At 44.0% G+C, this 21,225-nt stretch overlaps 1 protein-coding gene across 1 annotated transcript in view; it reads left to right on the top strand.

Annotated features, from left to right (window-relative positions):
- Positions 1-21,225, top strand: part of kcnab1b (potassium voltage-gated channel subfamily A regulatory beta subunit 1b) — a 35,100-nt gene that overhangs the window by 4,106 nt on the left and 9,769 nt on the right. Inside the window, 8 exon segments of the mRNA XM_056421730.1 lie at positions 81-352; positions 1,134-1,601; positions 1,603-1,632; positions 11,250-11,293; positions 13,568-13,605; positions 14,276-14,355; positions 18,950-18,994; positions 20,244-20,288. Of these exon segments, the coding sequence (XP_056277705.1) occupies positions 1,447-1,601; positions 1,603-1,632; positions 11,250-11,293; positions 13,568-13,605; positions 14,276-14,355; positions 18,950-18,994; positions 20,244-20,288 (437 nt within the window). The 5' untranslated portion in view covers positions 81-352; positions 1,134-1,446.

Genomic DNA, 21,225 nt, shown 5'->3' with positions numbered 1-21,225 from the left:
TGAGGTACCATGCGTCCTGCTTCCTCCTCCTCCTCCTCCTTCTCCTCCTCCTCATCTCCGCTTGTCTGTTTCCATTCCAGGGTCCCTTAATCAAACAGAGCATTCTTGCTGCCAAGCCGGGGACCTTAAAGCCTGTGTGACTTGCTCGGGGACTTTGGAGACGGGACGAGGCTGTTCTCCGGATCTGAGGAGCTGCTGGAAACGCGGCTGCTGTTGCCGCTGTGTGTGTTGGGACGCAGATCTTTACGTGGTCTCTGCCCGCCGTGTAACACCGCTCGATTCCTCTCAAAGTTGCAGGAGGGCACACGTCAATCAAGATTCTCTTCTGTTTCTCGGAGTCAACTCACTGTGTGTAAGAGCAGAAACGATTTGATTGTGTGTGTGTGTCGTAAGTGGAATCATATGCGGTTGTTTGCCAGAGAAGATTTGCAAGTGGTAATTAGCTGGCATTTGCTTTGTCTGTGAAAGCATGACATTATTTCTGAGATGTATGACAGGAGTTTGAGGGTGTCTGTAATGATGCCTGATTTTCTGCATATGTGTACAGCGTCGAAGGGCCAGTGTGGTGGTCCAGCGTTGCCCTCCTCACTTCAGGTGTTTGACTAAAAGGCTGAGCCAGGGTTGGAGGCTGAGAAACTCTCCCCAGACACCAACAACTCCTGGCTGCATGACAAATCCTCCCAGACACCCAGAAGAGAAACGCATTAAAAGAGGAATGAGAGGCAGCTTCTGTAAACAAATGGACTGATCCATAATAGGCAATAAATCAAATTTGAGTTGGAAAGGAAAAGTGCCGTTTAAATGGTGAGGGAAATAAAACGGGACGGACGCAGAAAAACAAACGAGACAGAAAGCCAAGGATAAACTCGGGCAGGATTGCTCTCATTCTTCATATTCTCTCATCAAAGCAGATTAGGTGTGGGAAGAAAACACTACAGAGGAGAAAACAGCCTACAGAGAGGTTTCACAGGTTTTTCTCTTCTTTCATGGTTTAGCAGATCGTTTTCCTCGTCTCCTCACACCTTTCACCCTCACGCCTCTCAAGAGCTCTTCTGAATTGGGTGACTCTCAGCGACTCATTCAGTGCCTCTTCTCCTTCACCCCTCTCCCTCCATCCTCTCTCATATATTCAGGTGGAGTCAGACCGGCACAGGATTCCCGTCTCAACTGACCAGGACTGCACTGCCGCCAAATCGGACAGCTTGAGATTCTTATCCCGAAAGAAACTGGACAATCTCATGCTCCCATCATTCCTGCCTGTGACTTCCATGAGATTCAGCAGCGCCAGGCAGAACTGGCCTGGACCGCTGACTTTCAACTTCACATAAGAACAACAAGGACACGATCCAAGTTCCACGGACAGAAACAAAGACTGTCACCTCCTTCAAGGACCCAGACGAAGCCTTGTTGGTCTTGGAGTAGCGGTCGTGGCCCTCGCCAACAGCCATGCAGGTGTCCTTTGCGTGTACGGACCACGGGCTGAAGGCGCCGCGTAATGGCGAGCACAGCAAGCAGAACGCCACCAGCCCCAACACAGCCAGCAAGGCCCACGCACGCTTCCGCACCGTGGCCCTGATCGCTCGCAGCCTGGGCTCCTTCACCCACCGCCAAGCTCACCGGCATGAAGTACCGGTACGTAGACTGATGTCCCTGGTTTTAGTTTGTTTCGTTTTCTTTCACCTGCCCAGCATGGAAAATCTACATAATGTCAGATCCTTGTGACAGGGTGAGGCTCAGGCGCAGAGAGACAGGCTGGACGCAATATAAATAACAAAAAGCACTCTTTAATGAGGCAAAACAGTTGCAAAATAAACAAGGTCCAAAAGGGGCAGGCAGAGGATCGTCGGTCAGGGCAGGCAGGCAGGCAGGGTCGAAGCAGGCAGGATCAGGAACACGGACAGGACGACAGGAAAAGGACACGGAACCATAGACGACAATCCGACAGCAGACAAGGGAAAGACTGACAATATATAGGGGGGGAAACACAGGTGTACGACATCAGACAGTAACGAGACAAGAGTGGCTGAGGGCAGGTGCAGGGAATTAAACAATTAAGACAGAGAAGACACAGGAGACAGGAGACATGAAACACAGGAGAAACGGAACAGGGTGTTACACATAATAATCTATTGAATATGGATGACAACACAATATAATATGCTAGAAATGGTAGAAAAACAAGATACCTGAAATGAGTGAGGCTAGATGAATGAAAAGAGCCCCGATGGAGACAATGAAGATGTATGAGCAATGACAGGTGCTCTGTGGGATGGTGTGTGTTCGTGTGTGTCAAGATAAAATACATGTAATAAGATGCAGATTTATTGGCAACTCTTAATGATTATACCATAAATAACAGTGCTACAGCAAACTAGGATCTGGGACCTGAGAGGTTGTTTGGAGTTTTACTGAATGGCTTTAATTGTAGTTTGAGTAGGGACGACTTATTTTGGTGTGTCAAAGACAGAACATTTGTTTTTCAAAGACATAAAAAGTTGGTTTAAAAACTTTTTTAGAAGGGCATATTACACAAATTAAACATTTTACAGCATGTAGATATACTGGAAATAAATCTCATTACATTACATGAAAGGACCAACAAATATATACCATGCTTATATCATGAAAACCATTTATGAACCATAAGAATCATACAGTGTGGTGCAGTCACATCGACATGGACATTTAAGAGAAAAATAAAAAGGTTAAATTCTCACAATGAAGCTGACATATTGGTGCTGAGCTGTTTGCTAAAACAATCTGTCGATAGCGGGTTTGAGGGGATTTGTGGCGAACGTGGGAGTAAAGCTGCTGCTGCGGTACAGAATGGATACCATAAGGTTCAGGATGAGAAGATGTGACTAAATGGTGATGCTTTACAGACATGATATTATTGGCAGGAGCAGCAGGAGTAAAACAATCTGAATGTGTCGGAGAAATAGAGATAATAAAATAATAATAATAATAGTAATACATTACATTTCTATCGCGCTTTTCAGAATACTCAAAGACGCTTTGATATTACCAATAAAACTGATTAAAAATCAAACAGCACACCACCAAACTGAGTTTGATGTTGAATGTTTCTCGTGATATAATTAAATATCACCAGCATCAGTACAAGACTCCGACCATGCCGCAAATAGCTCATTATAACCACACAGTTAATGTGTTTGTGTGAGTAGTAACACAGGTGGACATTGTTCTCCCATCTCAATGCGTGGGCTCTTAACCCAGACCTCAGGAGCAAGATGGAAGTGTCCAGAGAGACTGAGGGGGGATGATGGGAAGGGATTGAGTTAGAAAGAAGAAATGGACCACCGAAAGAAGAGAAAAGGCAAAATTAGAGAGTGAATGGAAGAGAAAATTGGGGCACACGGGTCAGTTCACAGAGAAGAGGCAATTAGCAGAAAAGCAGCAGATTGAATGCGGAGCAGCTAAATGTGTAAGTGTCTGCTTGTCACACACTCTCATCTCGTTTCCATAACAACATTGAAATAGTCAACTTCAATCTGTTCCCCAGCACCAAACAAGCTGGATGACTCTATTGTGCTAACTGTTTCAGCATTTACATCTATCTTTCTAATATCCAAGAAGATTCATTTTGAAATTGTATTTTTTTGTATCCATCATTTAAACCTTTTTTTGGGATTTAAAGTCACAGATGAAACCAAAGCAGGAACCACATTTCCCCATGCGTGTTTCACTATTGCTTCTATTTTCCTAAGAGAGGACTAGACACAACAATGTTGCCGTACTGACTAAAGTCCACGGCCTCTAAAATGTGTTTGTTTTGGTTAAACAGGAGGATTTGCTACTTCTAAAACCAGGTGGAGGATGTTAGCTGTGAAGCTTCCTGTAAGCCTTCAGCAAATTCCCTATTTTCACCACAGAGAAGCAAATGTTGGATGAAATATCTCATTCATCATATTCTTTGTCTGCTCCCTGCATGCATGCTTGTCTTATAAACGCTCGGCCTCGCTCTTCCAGTACGGTATCGCTGTCTCCCTTTCTTTTCAAACCACTGACTCAGAGCTGGTTGAAGTATAGATGCTTTTATTGTATCGGACGCCATATCTTTCTCTAGAGTTGAAACCGGGTGTGCAACTAGATTTGTGTTGAACACACACTTTCAATTTCTCTCTGCATGTTAACGAAATGAAAACACATTTTTGCAAGACGCGCGTGTGTGTGTGTGTGTGCGCGCGCATTTGCATTCGGCACATTGCATTACATGCACGAGTACATCTGAAGGCGTTCAGGAAGTTGAAGCAGGAGATGCCGTGTGCGGAGCCAGCGAGCGTCAACTAATAATACCACCATCCGCAGCATTTTAGTTGTCATGGCAATATATAGTGTGATTGTAATTGCTCTATGAAACCTCACAATGCCGTTGGACGTCTTTCCCGCTCTTAAAATAACGTAGAAACCCACAAACGAGGATGTGTGAAGTAACAAAACATGCGCGTGAGAATTAGGGCATGGCAAGATACTGTAGTGCTGTTCGGCAATTGTTTTTTTCATTATTGTAATCAAGATTTTATAATTTCATTATACGATACCCTCCATAATCATCTAAAACCCTTGACATTGAGCCAGAACACACTTCAGTTTGGTTTCTTCATTTTGATGCAACACAAACATAAAAAGATGTAACTGCTGAGCAGAGACATACGTGGGTCCTGCCGGTCTTTACAAGGTATGTGTGCTGTGCCTTTAAGAGCTTGATCCTTTAAAGTCAACATCTCCATGGAATAAACCAATGCAATTTCAAACTTCAAAGTAAAAATACTGGGGCAAGTGACTTTGGTATGCCACTATCATTTTGCATCAGTCACTAAAACCATTGATAGCGGAGAACAGATTCCTTCTGCTCAGATCTTGTCAAGTTCTTTGTTGCAGTTCGACGTCGAGGCCTTTCACTCGTTTGGCGGGAACACCCTGCAGGTTCTTTTTTTAGCATGAAGTCTGCAAAAAATCTGCGTTTCTCTTTGTACCACAGACCTTTCAGTGGGTTTAGACAGGATGTGTGAAGATTACACCGAGGGCTGACATTGATTAATAGCTGTGTTTTGAGGTCTGATGCAACCCGTCTGTCTGTCCACAGAACGATATCAGATATTCTGCAGCTGTGGCTCTTTTCCGGCTACACCGCGAAATCATGAATGGCTTTGTCGTTGCACTCCGCGTGCTGATGTTTGTTGTTGGAGTGAACTGTGGGCACGTGTGTGCATGTGCAGATGTCTGTGTGCGTACATGCGTGAGCGTTTGCATGACTTCATGCGCGTCTGCGCTCACGGAGCCCATCATGCTGCTGTTGCTCAGAGACACACTGTTTTGGTGTGTGTGTGTGTGGGGGGGGTGGTCTTCAATACATTAGATGTATTTTAGGTTCTAACATCATTCACTTCAGCTCATGTCACGGCCGTTCCTCTGTGACGTGTAGTTCTAATGATGTGAGCCAGCTGTTCAAACAGGAGCCCTCAGAGCGGAGCTGCCAGCTAAACAGACAGGATGTTTTGCATAGATTTTGCATTTTAATTAAAGGTCACAATTTAAATGGTTTTCTGTGAGCATAATAGTTTTATAAAAGCAAATAAAGTGTTTGCTTTTTTTTTTTTTACTTAAGTGGCCTCTATAAACCGTCTGTTATCACAGAGTTAATTGGAAGTGATGAAAGTGAAAGAAAACACTGCTGCATGTGTATAAGTTGTAAACCATGCTTGTTGGCAAAGGTACATTATTAAATAATCTGATAAACGTGAACCCGCGAAATCTATTTGATGCATTTACATCTCTCTTTATTATATTATTAGGGCTGTGAAACGATTAAAAATTTTAATCGGGTTAATCACAGGTGTTTGTGGATTAATCATGATTAATCACATATTACCGATATTCTCGGTATATTTTGTGAGAACATAGAGATTTATGACAAAAGACGGATATATACATTTATACATTATTCTATACAATGGTGCTGCAACTCAGCAGTTATTTAGCAGTTTTCTTCCATATGGAACATTAATACATCTTCATCCTAAACAGAATGTTTAACCCTCCTGTTACCTTTCGGGTCAATTTGACCCCATTCAATGTTTAATGTCGGTGTTCTTTGGGGTCAATTTGACCCCAGGCTGTTTTTCACTGTGCCAAACATATAAGAAATATCAACTTTTTTATTTATTTAAAGGGCTATTTAGGTAGTCAACAAACAAACATAAGGTACCTCACACTTAAACTTGGGAAGCAATTTTAATTCTAATAATTTTCTGGAGGTTTTAATTGCTGGGGTCAAATTGACCCCGAGGGTAAAATATGTTAGTAAATGTAAAGGTAACAGGAGGGTTAAACAGAACATTTTTCTCTTGTTTGTCAACCATTAACTCCACCATGATACAATCTAAAGGCCTCTAGTCTTCCTCTAGCAGCTGCTGAGGCAAACTGACTGTGTGGGTTTTCTTCATGAACTGGGCCGTGATGAAAGGGACGGCGGGGACACCGCTGCAAAGCTGAAACCTCACCGGCCCGGACACGGACAGGTGGACAGATTGACAAGTGGCTTTTTTTTTGCTCGGTCCCGATGCGCGCGCACGGAGCTCTGTGGCGCGCGAGACGGAGATCGATAAGTGTTAACGCAACGCGAAGAGACAGAAATGACATGCTGCTGTGGAGATACGATCAACAACAGACGTTTAGTTTAATCAAAGAACAAAGACGTGCTGTAGAGAACATGTCAGGGGGCGGGCCAATCTCTTTAATGTCATGCGATCTACCAACACTACGCCGCGATCGACTGGCAGGTCGCGATCGACGTGTTGAGACCCTGATCTACAGGAAGTAAAAGTCGTAACAAGGTTTCCGGAGGTGAACCTGCGGAAGGATCATTACCGATGAACAGGCCGTCTGCATGAGAGCGGACAGAGTTCAGATTGAAGTGGTGTATTGGAAGCTCATTTTGCAAGTGACTTTTTTTTCGTCCCGACGACCAACAACAGACGGATTGGAAGCTCATTCTGCGCATGCGTTAAATGCGTTTTTTTAAAAAAACTAGTTAAACCTGGAATTGAATTAACTGAGTTAACGCGTTATTTTTCACAGCACTATATATTATATATTGTGAGTTTGTCAAATTTCAAAGAAAACACCCAATATATTTTATAATATCATAATTGCTGGTAGGATAGCACTACTAAGCATGGATTTCATCTAATTTTCTCACAATGCAGATAAACAAAAAGTTTCAGTTTAGCTTTTTTCATTTTCTCTCTCTTTAGGTGTTTTTAAAAATAGATTAAAAGAGTTGGAGGTTCATCTGCTTGTAGATGTTTTCTTTGACTGAGGTATGTGCACCTGTGTGAACTTGGTTATGATGACTTGAGTCTTAGTTTTGGTTTTGTTCATGCTGTGATCTAAAACAATATATTTATTTTTGTTATATTGTCTGTCACTGTTTTATGTTGTATTGTCTGAAACTTTGGTTAATGTCCTACTGCTGCTGTCTTGGCCAGGACTCTTTTAAAGGAGATTTTTAATCTCAATTAGGCTTTTCCTGGTTAAATAAATGTAAAATCAAGATGTTTTTTGTTTTCCGATGATGCACGGTGAACAGACACCAAACCTACAAAGATACCGTGACATACCTTCTATCAGTACTGTATGCAAGTTTTCCAGTTACCATGACATGATCGCTTCCCCACATTGGTAAGCTCTCCACAATGTTCTGAATCAACCACTTCGGATCTGTCCACATGTTTTTTAAAACAGTATCAGCCCACTGGCCCGTAGCTTCAATCATGCGTGTCTGTTAAAACTGTTATTCTGTGAGAGATTCTTTGACCATTGAGCATTTTGAATAGCTGTGTGTGTGTGTGTGTGTGTGTGTGTGTGTGTGTGTGTGTGTGTGTGTGTGTGTGTGTGTGTGTGTGTGTGTGTGTGTGTGTGTGTGTGTGTGTGTGTGTGTGTGTGTGTGCATATGATGTTCTGTGGAATGCATAAGAATGAAAAAGTTAAAACAATGTTGACTTTGGCCCTGTGGAAAAAACAAGCAGAAAGTCATGTCCAGCACACACACACATATATATATAAACACACACACACACACACACTATTCAAACATGCACATTGTGCAAGGCCCTGTACGGAGCTGGCTGTCATTTCCTATTTCCCACTCTGTGTCATATAGGATGTTTTATCTGTGGAGGGCGTTTGATCGGCTTAGACTTGGGGCTTGGGTCTTGCAACAATGCATCCGTAGTATGTTTCTAGTGTCTCTTGTTTAACTGTCTCTCAGTATAGCAATGTTTCTCCTTCTCTTCCCCATTCATTTCCTGTCTTCATTGGTGAGAATTCAGCCATGAGGCCTGGAGGCTTCATTGGTGATTTCATTTCCCAGCAATTCTGCTGGAGCTTTTCTCTTCAGTCATTTTTCCCCCTTAAAGTGCTTGATTTATTTTCCCTTCTTTCATCAAACCCACATAGACCCCCGGCTTTGATATATTTAGAATATGACCCGCCTTTCTTTCCTGCAAAGAATTATGTTTGATAAGAACATTATGGTGTCCGTCAGGAGAGCGGTGGGAACCGAGAAGGCGGGCGCTGGCTAATCCCTCCACCCATCAAGGTTGGCCAGAGGGTTTTTTCTCAGTCTGCAATAATGCCTATAGCGAGTGAGGAGTTTGATCTGTTTACTCACAACCTTGAAGAAAGTGTCAGCTTACAAATATTGATGTAAAGAAATCCAACACCAGGAAACAAAACATCCAGGGTGTGACTTGAAATATGTTATTTCTTTCTAAGAAGAGAAGAAAAAAACACCTCCGACAATATGAGGTCATACCTCCAAAGATTTAAGCAGAATAAATAAAGCCAGATGTTGCCATTTGTTTTAATTTTATTTCAACTGTGCATCCACTAAGAATAGAACGTACTGTATACTGTGTCAGCTCACAGGATGTTCATACGCTGTGATAGGTTTGTGTGAGGGGGCGTCTTTAAAACACACAGTTGTCATTTATTTGTTCTCATTATTTTACTTCAAGGCTTCTTTGTAGCCCCGTCCAAGCATGAGGAACCAAGACACACTCACTGACTTGCAAAAGTATTGATGTGCAGTTTAGTATCATCCTTTTATCATTAACAATATAATAGACAAAGAACGTGTGCTTCTACAGCCCTTTATTTCTCTCCCACGTGCACACAAGAACCCATCTCCTCTTGAACACAAAGTTATTCTTTGTCTTTCCTTTGTTGCTCATGACATGCCATAACCCCCTGAATCATTAGCTTCTGTAGCAACCTGCCTCTGCTGGCACCCACTTACCCGACCTGGACGCATCTATTAATGTGCTGCAGCCGGCTGTGTGGTTAATGATCAGGTACGGCCGATGCTGTTGCTCCACCGGGGACAAGAATACAGCAGCGAGGCCGCTTCTCCGCCAGTTGAACGTCAGCTCTGTTCTTCTGCTATCATTAAGGCATCTTAAATGCATTTAAAACATCACACACACACACTGTAAACACAGCTTATCTCCGAAAACAAAGTGAGCTATTTTCCGTGGACAACCACCTATCTGGAGATGAAACATTCTTGCAAGCGTGTTCATCGTGTGGATACTGTGCATCAACTTGTCAGTGCATGTAAAACATGGAAACACTATCAATGAAGAATGTATTTACAGTTTGCAAACTATTGCACACGCGTTAACCTGAGCGACTTGCAATAAATACAGCCGCAAACATCCCGCATCGTCCGCGCGGTTTGCCCTCAAAAACACCCCGACAACACACACATAGACTCAGTCTAACCTGCTGTACAGCCCCTCCCCCACACGTTCATCTGAGCTCCCACTCGATAATACATCAGGAGGACGGGGGACACCATATCCAAACTCCTCCGCCGCATCAGAGACAAGAACGCATCTAACGATGTGTGAGATACGCACAGTGCATCCAAGAGGCCATGCATGTATCAAGAATGTGCTGATGTGTAAACACCTCACCTTGTGTCTGTCATCCTTTTCATCTTGGCGCTCGTCTGAACTATTGACAAGGTGCTTCCCCATGTTGAACATTTAATTTAATTGTATGAGGGCACGGTTAAATACGGCTCGGATTAGTCCGCCTTCAGCTGGCCGTGCACAGGCCATTAGGTGCCAGGAAGAACCAAGCGGAAGGTGCAATCCTCTAAACTGGGAGGTCTTGTTTGTGTCAGGAAAATAAGCATTTGGACAAATTCTCCTCTCGAGATGAAGCGTGCGCGCTTGTGGCGGCGTCTCAGCGTGTGGCTCCGCTGAATGTGTCCCAATGTCACCGCGTTTGGCTTCATGTCACCTTCCTCTTTCAGACGTTTTCCTTCCCCGGGATGTGAATCCTCTTCACATACATCCCTCTGTGGGAAGACGCATGCGTTGGCTCTCGCTGTTATCGCTGTTGTTAAGTCATCAAACACACGCGTGCCACGTGAGTTCCCCTCTCCGTTGGACATGATGTGGCACAGAAATGGAGCGCTGAGACTTTGAGTGGATGGTGGCAAGAACCCTGCCTTAGTTTATCTTTCTTTGTGCTGTGTACCGTGGCACAGTAAGGTTGATGGGAATATGTAGAGGAAGAAAGAGCGGGAAGAGCTCTCTTAAGAAATGCTGATATAAAACAACCTCAGTGCGTGAGAGCGAGCACGGTCGTCTGCATTTTGTGGGTTCGACAAAAACAATAGAGGCTGAAGTGCTTCCTGCAGCAGGAGGAGGTGAACGGTCCTGAGTGGAAGAAGAGGCGATTGAATAAGGGATTAGAAACAAAGAGAAACACACTCTCAAGTGCAGTTTTGGGAATTCTTTTAATTATGAGGATAGTTTTCAGGGTCTTTAGAGGACCACAATCTTCTTCCAGAGAAAGTGGTAGCATTCAATCAACTGTCCTCCCTCCTGTAATCTCCCAATTCTGATTAATCATTGCAGGTGTGATAAAGGTGACCGTCACATTCAGGGATTCTCCTCTCGATCACCCATGACAAGCTAGATCGTTATAATTAATGCACTACATACTGCAAGTACAGGGATGTTTTGCATGTATTGTAAGCTCCACAATAATGCTGTCGTCTCATTTCAGTCTCTTGAGTTATGATTTGGAAACAAGATATATTTGGTCTTTGTTTCAGCAGAAAATGTGCGCTCAGAGCAAAATACAGCAGCACAGTAATTGCAATCACATTTATATGATAACACTTTTTTTTATCATGTGTTTCTTCATAGGAACCTGGGGAAATCTGGGTTGCGCGTCTCCTGTCTGGGGCTTGGTGAGTACATAAGCATTCAAGTGAAAACTCAACTTATCTGTGTGTGTGTGTGTGTTTGTAGATATAATATAGCGCCATTGAAAGTGACGCGCAGAAGTGGATAGTGTTTTAAATCTCATTATAATATTTTACCCTGTTCTAAACTTCATGCGTTTTTCATTCGTATGCAGAGTCGTGAGAAACGACACAAAGCTGTGTTCATATTTTTCTTGTCAATTGTGGCAGCTGTCTCCAATTTGGCCTCGGCTGCTGGTGATTGGCAATCAGTCAGCAGCCGAGGCCACCCTCATAAAAGCTCTCAGGTGAGAGTGGAGCAGGAGAGTTTGCAGAGGCGCAGGTTTGCGGTCTGCTGTGTGTGGGTTGGTAATAAATATGTTCGCGAACAGAACCTTGATCTCGTCATTCATGGCTGATCCTTGGAGTTTTTGGGGGAAACCCACGGGTAGCCGCATGAGAGTTGCTACATCAATATTTAATCAATAGCTGGTGTTAGCAATGTACACTAGAGGGTAAACACATTCATCTTGATAGGGCTGATTCATTGAGTAATTGTGTGTGTGTGTGTGTGGTCACATGACCTGAGACTAAATCGGAACCGTTATTGAGGGGATTTTGTTGAATGCTTGAATACTGCTCTTACCTATAAAGCCTCTTGTAGCTTCAGGTTTTGTCTGTAAGTCCGTACCAACCCTTTTGAGCCCAAGAGCGAAGAATGAGGAAGAGAAAAGTTAAGCCAAATAATATGACAAGTTCCCTTGAGGGGTATTTCTGAAGCTGTCCTTTGAGAAATGATGAGAAGAAAATTAGTAAGAAAAGTATTTGAAAAAAGAAATAAAATTCAAGAACTGTGAACTGCAAAGAGAACAAAGTCTTATTTGGTTACTCCAGTATTACGATGTTTTCCTCCCCACCCGTCTTCTCCATATAATCGTGTGGAGCAAGGAAACACAATTTCACATAAAAAATTTACATTTTTAATAAAAGTTTTTTTTTATGTGACCATTACCGGAGCCTCCACCGATCTGCTGCTACCCTTCTGGTGCAGCTGTCTACAGATTTAAGACCAGCCTCTGCGTTATTTCGTATCAATGGGGGATGAAATAAAGCCGCTTGTGACAGGATCAGAACAGAAGGTGAACATGAAAATTCTCACAAGAACTTGAGCCTATGATGGTTGAAGAGAGGCCTCACATATCTATATACTGTACATCTATGCTTATATCTATAAGGAAGGACAGCCTGAAGTCGGTCAGAGCAGTCTGTTTCTTTATTTTATTTACCACGGACAGTAGTCATTCTATAACAGAAACAAACATGTAAAGGAGCCAGAGTTCACCTAAAAGGTTATTACCTTCGCATTGAAAATGCGGAAAGTTATGTTTTGATCGCCGTGTATTTATTTATTTATTTGTATGCGTGTTACTCGCATAACAAAAAAAGTTTTAAACCGAATCGCATGAAATTTGGTGGTATGATTGGTTATTATCCGGGGACCATTTGATTAGATTTTGGGATCGATCGGGTGAAAGGTCAAGGTCAAGGTCATGAAAAGGTCAACATCTTCTGGAATCACATGTAATTTGGTGGGATGATTGGTTATTATCCGGGGACCATTTGATTAGATTTTGGGATCAATCGGGTCAAAGGTCAAGGTCAAGGTCATGGATAGGTCACAATCTTCTTTTTACCATAGCACGGTCAATTGTTATCCAATTGGCATGCAACTAATGCCAACATGTTCATAATGCAATGCCCAATCTTCAGATATGCGAAGGTATGCTTTCATTTGTTTTCATCACTTGCAGTGATCAGCACTTTACTACAACCCTTCGTGTTTGTGACTTCTCTTGAATGTATAGCTTTATCTGTTTAAAATCTACAATGTGCTGAAAAAGTGTAAAACATGAAAAATATCAACAACATCTTGAATTAATCTACCGGCGTCCCATAGGGATCTATACTGGGAACCCTTTTTTTTCTCATATTAATGAGAAATATGTTGACTTTAGATCCAGGAATCTTTAATTAGCTTCACACATTGTGCTCACTCACAATAAACTCATACGGCAGTGAACATTTCTTTCTTTCAACTTATCAAGACTGAACATTTGGCTGTGATGGTTTCAGGGCGAGGCCATGTTGTCATGTATCCACGCCAAAATGTCAAAATGATAATTAATGCATGACTAAAATGACTGTGACTGTGGTTTTACACAAGGTCTCGCATGCTTTCAGTTCGTTCCATAACTTTGACTGTGATGTTTCCTTCAACAGGCACATGGGTAACATTTGGAGGTCAAATCTCCGATGAGGTAAGACGTTTTGTCAAATCCATCAGTCAGCTGTTTCATTATTTTAGACCCTGCAAATACAACTAGTGAGCACTTGCGACAGTCTACAACCACCAGTTGTTTTCGCCCTCGAGGGAGAGATTTAGTTAGTCATCATTCCATTACGAATTCCCTGCTACAGTATCACAGCAGGCTGTTAAGTCCCTGTTAGCTCTTCCAAACCCAAGTGGTGAAGTCTTACTGCTCCCTGTCACAAGTTACGAAGCAGAAGACCACTTCCAGTGCCTTGATCCGGCCTTGAAGCGGGGACGCCACTGAATTGAAGGCAGCTCACCACTGCCTGATGACCACTGGGGCTGACACACAGAGAAACAAACAAACTGACGAAAAACAAAACCTGGGTACGGAAAGATAACGTCATCATGACAAAGTTGGCCTTCCCATGTATGGCTCTGAATAAACTGCAGGCACAGAAACTAGGTCAGAATAGTCTGGGAAATATATTGAACAGTAAACAACTTTAATCAACAAGCAGTTTTCCTGGTTATGTGTATCTCACTGGGAAAGAGATTCACTCTCCTTGGAATGTTCCCAGCCCACCCTTTGCGAAGAGTCATTTTGGGTCATATTTATAGTTTTACATTATACCACACTGAAGCTCGTGAGGGGTATTTCTTCTTGTCTGTATCAGGTGGCAGAGCAGCTGATGACGATTGCCTATGAGAGCGGCGTCAACCTGTTCGACACGGCTGAAGTCTACTCTGGTGGGAAGTGAGTCGTCTCAGAATATTAACAAGGTTCAGCCCCAGACCAGGAATTATACACATGAGACCTACAAGGATGAAACGTAGCTTGACTCTAAAGGGATCTATATAATCTCGTTCATCACTGGAGTCTCACCATTATGTTCTCAGCTCAATCTAACGTTGTCGGCCTGGACATTGTCTCACCGAAAGCCTGTAGGTCAGGGGTGGCCAACCAGTCAGAGACTAAGAGCCACATTTTTTACTGTGTCACCGCAAAGAGCCACATCATACACATATGTGTGCGCGCGCACACGCACACACACACCTCTGATCAGCCAGATTTGTTGTAAATGTCACACACCAACATGATAATGACAGAAATGGACTCCTACAGTACTAAGACAACAGGTCTGTCATGTTCAACAATGAACATTGTGTACACTGTCTCACACACACACACACACACAAACACACATTATCTCAGTTCAACCAAGTCCACAAACAAAAATAGAATAATTTACAATAGCGTTTTTCTTTTACTATGCATGTTGCTTAGTGGGACTTATGGGATTCCTTGCCTTGAACAATCCTCTTCAAATCTGGCTTAATTCCGTTGTTGCCACTCGATGCAATTCCTTCACATGGTGTCAATCAGAACAGGTGTCCGAAAATCGAACGGTGCACTTGCGCCATGAATGCCGCATTATGGGGGGCTGGAGTAATCAAACGCCCACCAATAAACCACTTTAGCCGAAGAGAGTGTTCGACATTCGGATGCGGTTCTCCCGCAACGCTGCTCTTACACCGTGTCCGCTGAATTGAGGGCGGCTGGAGAAAGCATCACCGTAAACTACTTTAGCCATAGTCATGGACGGATTAAGAAACCACGGGCCCCTGGGCCTGGACGTGTCAAGGGCCCCCCCCACCCGCAAAAAAAAAAAAAAGTCAAAAAAAAATATTTAAATATAATTGTTTTTTTTTACATCGCTAACAAAACAGTCCGTATGGAACACCGATACCGGAGCTGAGCAGACAACATAACGCGAATTATATGACCATGACATGAATGACTTAAGCCTAGCATATACCGGCTATGGCGCATCGTGTCATATCATCATATCAATACAAAGTTAATAACAGCTACTTCACGCAGAGGCTCTGGATTAGGGGCCCCCTGAGCTCATGGGCCCCTGGTGCCGGTAGGCTCGTTCGGTAATCCATCCCTCAGTAGGACTATTGGGGCCCTGTTACTGACATGAATGACTTAAGCCCAGCATATACCAGCTACGGCGCATCGTGTCATATCATCATATTCATATCAATACAATGTTAATCACAGCGACGTCACGCGAGGAGGCTCAGGCCCAGGGGCCCCCTGAGCTCATGGGCCCCTGAGCTCACGGGCCCCCTGAGCTCACGGGCCCCTGTCACGGGCCCCTGAGCCCAGGGGCCCCTGAGCTCACGGGCCCCTGGTGCCGTAGGGCTCTCGGTAATCCATCCCTCAGTAGGACTATTGGGGCCTTGTTACTGACATGAATGACTTAAGCCCAGCATATACCGGCATACGGCGCATCGTGTCATATCATCATATTCATATCAATACAATGTTAATCACAGCGACGTCACGCGGAGGCTCAGGCCCAGGGGCCCCTGAGCTCATGGGCCCCTGGGCCTGGGCCCGGTAGGCCCGTTGGTTAATCCATCCCTGCTCACACCCCTCCCCTGGGAAGGGAGGTTTGGCCGATTCACAGAATGGCTTAATTCTAAAATGAAAAAAAGAAATAATATAAAACAAATGAAATGAATAAAAAAGGAATTAAATACAGTATATATATATATATATATATATATATATATATACATATGGGGGGGGGGCAGCGAGACGCCGGCCGGGGACGCCGGCGAGACGCGATGCCGGCGAGACGCGACGTCGGCGAGACGCCCCCGGCCGGCGCAGATGAGCGAGGACCGAACCAGCGGACAAAAAATTCAACCCGCGGCAACACTTCAAAAGTAGCCCAATTCCGCGGGGAAACCGCGGACCTGGCAACACTGGTCGTCTCTCACTCAAAGGGGAACATACGGGTCTCTTTGCCTCGTGTCCAGGGGGGAAACAGCGCCCCCAAAGACTTGTGGCCAAAGATATATCGCATCGGAACTACCATAGAGACGTCTTTGAAGCGAGCATTGTGACATCACTCAACCCACCAGTTCTAACTGGTTCTGTGCTTTGAAGTCGCCTGTGACGTCACGGAGCAGCGAATCAGACTATGTAATACTAGTGATTTCTAGCAGGCGGCACGGATCTGTGAGTCCGTAGGAGGCAGTAGGAGAAAGTTCTAGGGATTTGCCTGCCCTCCCCTGAGTGTCGGCCATTGCCCACACACGTGGGGGGGTTTGTAGGCAAATTTCCTAAACTTTCCCGGGTGTAGAATCGCCTACACCTTCTGCAGGTGTGGGGGGGGTTCGGTTTGATTCACCTCGTGTGTCTCTGCCATAAGAATCCCTCACACCCCCCCCTGGGAAGGGAGGTTTGGCCGATTCACAGAATGGCTTAATTCTAAAATGAAAAAAAGAAATAATATAAAACAAATGAAATGAATAAAAAAGGAATTAAATACAGTATATATATATATATATATATACATATGGGGGGGGCAGCGAGACGCCGGCGAGACGCGATGCCGGCGAGACGCGACGTCGGCGAGACGCCCGGCCGGCGCAGATGAGCGAGGACCGAACCAGCGGACAAAAAATTCAACCCGCGGCAACACTTCAAAAGTAGCCCAATTCCGCGGGAAAACCGCGGACCTGGCAACACTGGTCGTCTCTCACTCAAAGGGAACATACGGGTCTCTTTGCCTCGTGTCCAGGGAAACAGCGCCCCAAAGACTTGTGGCCAAAGATATATCGCATCGGAACTACCATAGAGACGTCTTTGAAGCGAGCATTGTGACGTCACTCAACCCACCAGTTCTAACTGGTTCTGTGCTTTGAAGTCGCCTGTGACGTCACGGAGCAGCGAATCAGACTATGTAATACTAGTGATTTCTAGCAGACGGCACGGATCTGTGAGTCCGTAGGAGGCAGTAGGAGAAAGTTCTAGGATTTGCCTGCCCTCCCTGAGTGTCGGCCATTGCCCACACACGTGGGGGGGTTTGTAGGCAAATTTCCTAAACTTTCCCGGGTGTAGAATCGCCTACACCTTCTGCAAGTGTGGGGGGGGGGGGGTCGGTTTGATTCACCTCGTGTGTCTCTGCCATAAGAATCCCTCACACCCCCCCCTGGGAAGGGAGGTTTGGCCGATTCATAGAATGGCTTAATTCTAAAGTGAAAAAAAGAAATAATATAAAACAAATGAAATGAATAAAAAAGGAATTAAATACAGTATATATATATACACATGGGGGGCAGCGAGACGCGATGCCGGCGAGACGCGATGCCGGCGAGACGCGATGCCGGCGAGACGCGACGCCGGCGAGATGCCCCCGGCCGGACTTGACTCGGGCCGTGACTTGTGACGTGTCAAGCCCCCCCCCCGCAACAAAACAAAAAAAGACCAACAAATGTAAAAAAGAAAAAAATATTTTTTAAACATCGCTAACAAAACAGTCCGTATGGAACAACGATACCGGAGCTGAGCAGACAACATAACGCGAATTATATGACCATGACATGAATGACTTAAGCCTAGCATATAGGCCTACCGGCTATGGCGCATCGTGTCATATCATCATATCAATAGTAATACAAAGTTAATAAAAGCGACTTCATGCAGAGGCTCTGGCTTAGGGGCCCCCTGAGCTCATGGGCCCCTGGTGCCGGTAGGCTCGTTCGGTAATCCATCCCTGAGTAGGACTATTGGGGCCCTGTTACTGACATGAATGACTTAAGCCTAGCATATACCGGCTACGGCGCATCGTGTCATATCATCATATTCATATCAATACAATGTTAATCACAGCGACGTCACGCGCGGAGGCTCAGGCCCAGGGGCCCCCTGAGCTCATGGGCCCCTGGGCCTGGGCCCGGTAGGCCTGTTGGTTAATCCATCCCTGGCCATAGTGCGGGACATCCAGCTGCCCATAATGCGGCGTTCATGGCGTAAGTGCAGTGTTTGATTTTCGGACACTTTCGGACACCCATCGTAGAACGGCCCGCTCGACATTCGGATGTGGTCTTTCCGTGTTTGGCCCACGAGTTTGAGACCCGTGCCCTACTGGGAAACTTTGCGTTTTTTTCATCTCACGCATGCGCGTTTGACGAAAAATACCGTATTGAACTCAAGCGAAGCGAACACGCACATACAAAAAAACACAAACTTAGATATGAACGTAAGAGCCGCATGACACCAGGCAAAGAGCCGCATGCTGCTCGCGAGCCGCGGGTTGGCCACCCCTGCTGTAGGTGTATGGGGATGAATATTCATTTCAAGGTTGCGGATGAAATCCAGGCATACAATACAGGCGTTTATCCTTTATCTGGTACTCCTGCAGATTTTTGATAAACTATTCATGCTGTAGATGTGTGGCTGATACCAGTCACGCTTACAGGCTCTTAGAGAACTGGCAGCCTGAGATATAATCTCATCATCTTCTTGTGTATTTTTTTCTTTGCAGAGCGGAGATAATCGTGGGAAACATCATCAAGAAAAAGTGCTGGAGGTAAAAACATTCTCTTAAGATTCTAAATATGTTCCATGAGGAGGTTTTACGATTATGTAAGTGTGTACACACTACTTGGCCAAAAGTGTGTGGACAAACCAACAACATCCATATCTAAATGTTTGATCTATGGCTGACTTTGTGATGACATCAGTGGTGGAATGAGCTCCTCACTGACATCAGGACAGCAGAAAGTCTCTACATCTTCCGCCGGAGACTGAAAACACACCTTTTCTGACTATATCTGGATTAAAACACAGATTTGCACTTCAGTGGCACTTAAATAGCTCTTACTTATGGTACTTTAGTAGTTCGACTATGTTGAGGAAATGTTACTTCCTGTATTCTTGTTGTTCTTAGTTTGTACTCTAGGTTGAAATGCACTTATTGTAAGTCGCTTTGGATAAAAGCGTCTGCTAAATGACATGTAATGTAATGTAATGGTGATGTCATGTGAGCGAAGGCCCTTCAGGAAACAATGACCACAAAGGTTGAGACATTATTTTGTCTATAACAGTTGTCCCTATTCTTTTAGGGGAGTCATTTCAAATGATGTAATCTCTGTGAAGCTTTGGACGATGCTGACATGTTGATGTTTAGCAGGTATTATTGTTTAATGAGGAAAATTAGCATGACTGTGAAACATATATTTCTCATTACCTCGATTATCTTGTAATCCAGAATTTTAGATTCATGTTAGACATCTGTATTTGCAGCACAGAAAATATCAGTTTCTTTTTTTAACTTACTTTTTTTATTTAGTTTTCAACAACATAACCATATGTATTTTCATGCAGTCATTTTCAGTTGGATGTCTTGGTACACATGGTATTCAGGTACAGTGTACAACACACAAAGAACAACAAACATCAAATATCACAGACACAAACATCAAATATCAGTTTCATAATCTACACTGCATGCACTGCCACACTGCAGTGACATAACTTGGTTGTGTCTATCTTCCTTCTCAACAACTCTTGGCAACACTCTGCCTTAACTCTGGATATGTTTCAATTATTGATCATTTAAACATGAGGGATTTTATGGTACGGCCGCTATCCTGGTGTAGTTAAGAGAAAAAAGGGTCCTTCTGTAATTTTTCAAACAAGATTGCAGGATTAAAGGTCACTGGAGAACACTTGGATGTCCATGCACACATGCAGCATGGGACATGCATCTTTTCCCCAACATCTTTCAAGTCCTTTTCAAGCACTTTCGATGTGTCTGTCTGTCTGTCTTCCCTCAGGAGATCCAGCTTGGTGATCACCACGAAGCTTTACTGGGGTGGAAAGTAAGTGTGTGTATGGCGTCCAGCATGTGTGTCTTTCTCCTCAGATGTTGGGGCTATCTCACCAACAACAGGCTGCACATTACAACATTAGCCACGCAGCGTCACATGGCATCGACCATTTTGGAAAACCCACAGGTGCACGTGGAGGACACGCTCGGAATATGAGTGACACATACGCACATTCCAACACGGCCATGTTCTCACCCCCTCTTCAGAGAAGAGAAAGTGTGAAATGAAGTGAGAACAAGAGAAACTGAGCAAAGAGAGAAACACTGGAACAGAAAGAAAAATGAATGAATCAAATGGAAAAGGAAAAAGCAGACGGACATGTGCAAATGATGACTGACAAACGTACAGTTTTGAAGATTTGCAGGTGTTTCAGTTTTATAGCTTCACATTGTCAATGTTTTGACACCTATACAGATTTATAAGGAGAGTGAGCATTGGATCATAGTTAGCATCAGCATTGGATCACATTTAGCATCCAAACGGTTGCTAATTTAGCTTCTTATTGTCTGGATGTGTAAACAGGCGGTCGCATGCTAACATATTCGCCTTAACAACTTCATACGGTGCTGTTTTTGTGTTTATGACATGTTACACATTCTCAAAGTGGCCACAAAATGAATAAAGCATGAAAACAGATGCGCAAAAACAGTCAAGTTAAAGTCTTTTAACTCTTTAAAGACTTTAAGCTAAATATCCAATCTGTATATATGAATCAAAAGTACTGGATGGCTTCTGCCAGAGAGCTAGACGTCATCAACCTGTAAGAGGCAGTTTTATGTCGTCACACAAAGTCACTCGGTCTCTATGCGGTGCTACATACTATAGCACCGCTATACAAACTATATGTCAGTGAAGTCATCACTAGATCACTTTCTTAGAACAGAAGCATGTACTTTACTCAGTACTTACTTTGTTTTCCCCCTGTATA

The sequence above is a fragment of the Pseudoliparis swirei genome, chromosome 8, assembly GCF_029220125.1.
Source record: "Pseudoliparis swirei isolate HS2019 ecotype Mariana Trench chromosome 8, NWPU_hadal_v1, whole genome shotgun sequence".
NCBI lineage: Eukaryota > Metazoa > Chordata > Actinopteri > Perciformes > Liparidae > Pseudoliparis > Pseudoliparis swirei.
Note: the sequence above shows the minus strand (reverse complement) of the source record. Positions and strands in the feature narration are given on the sequence as shown.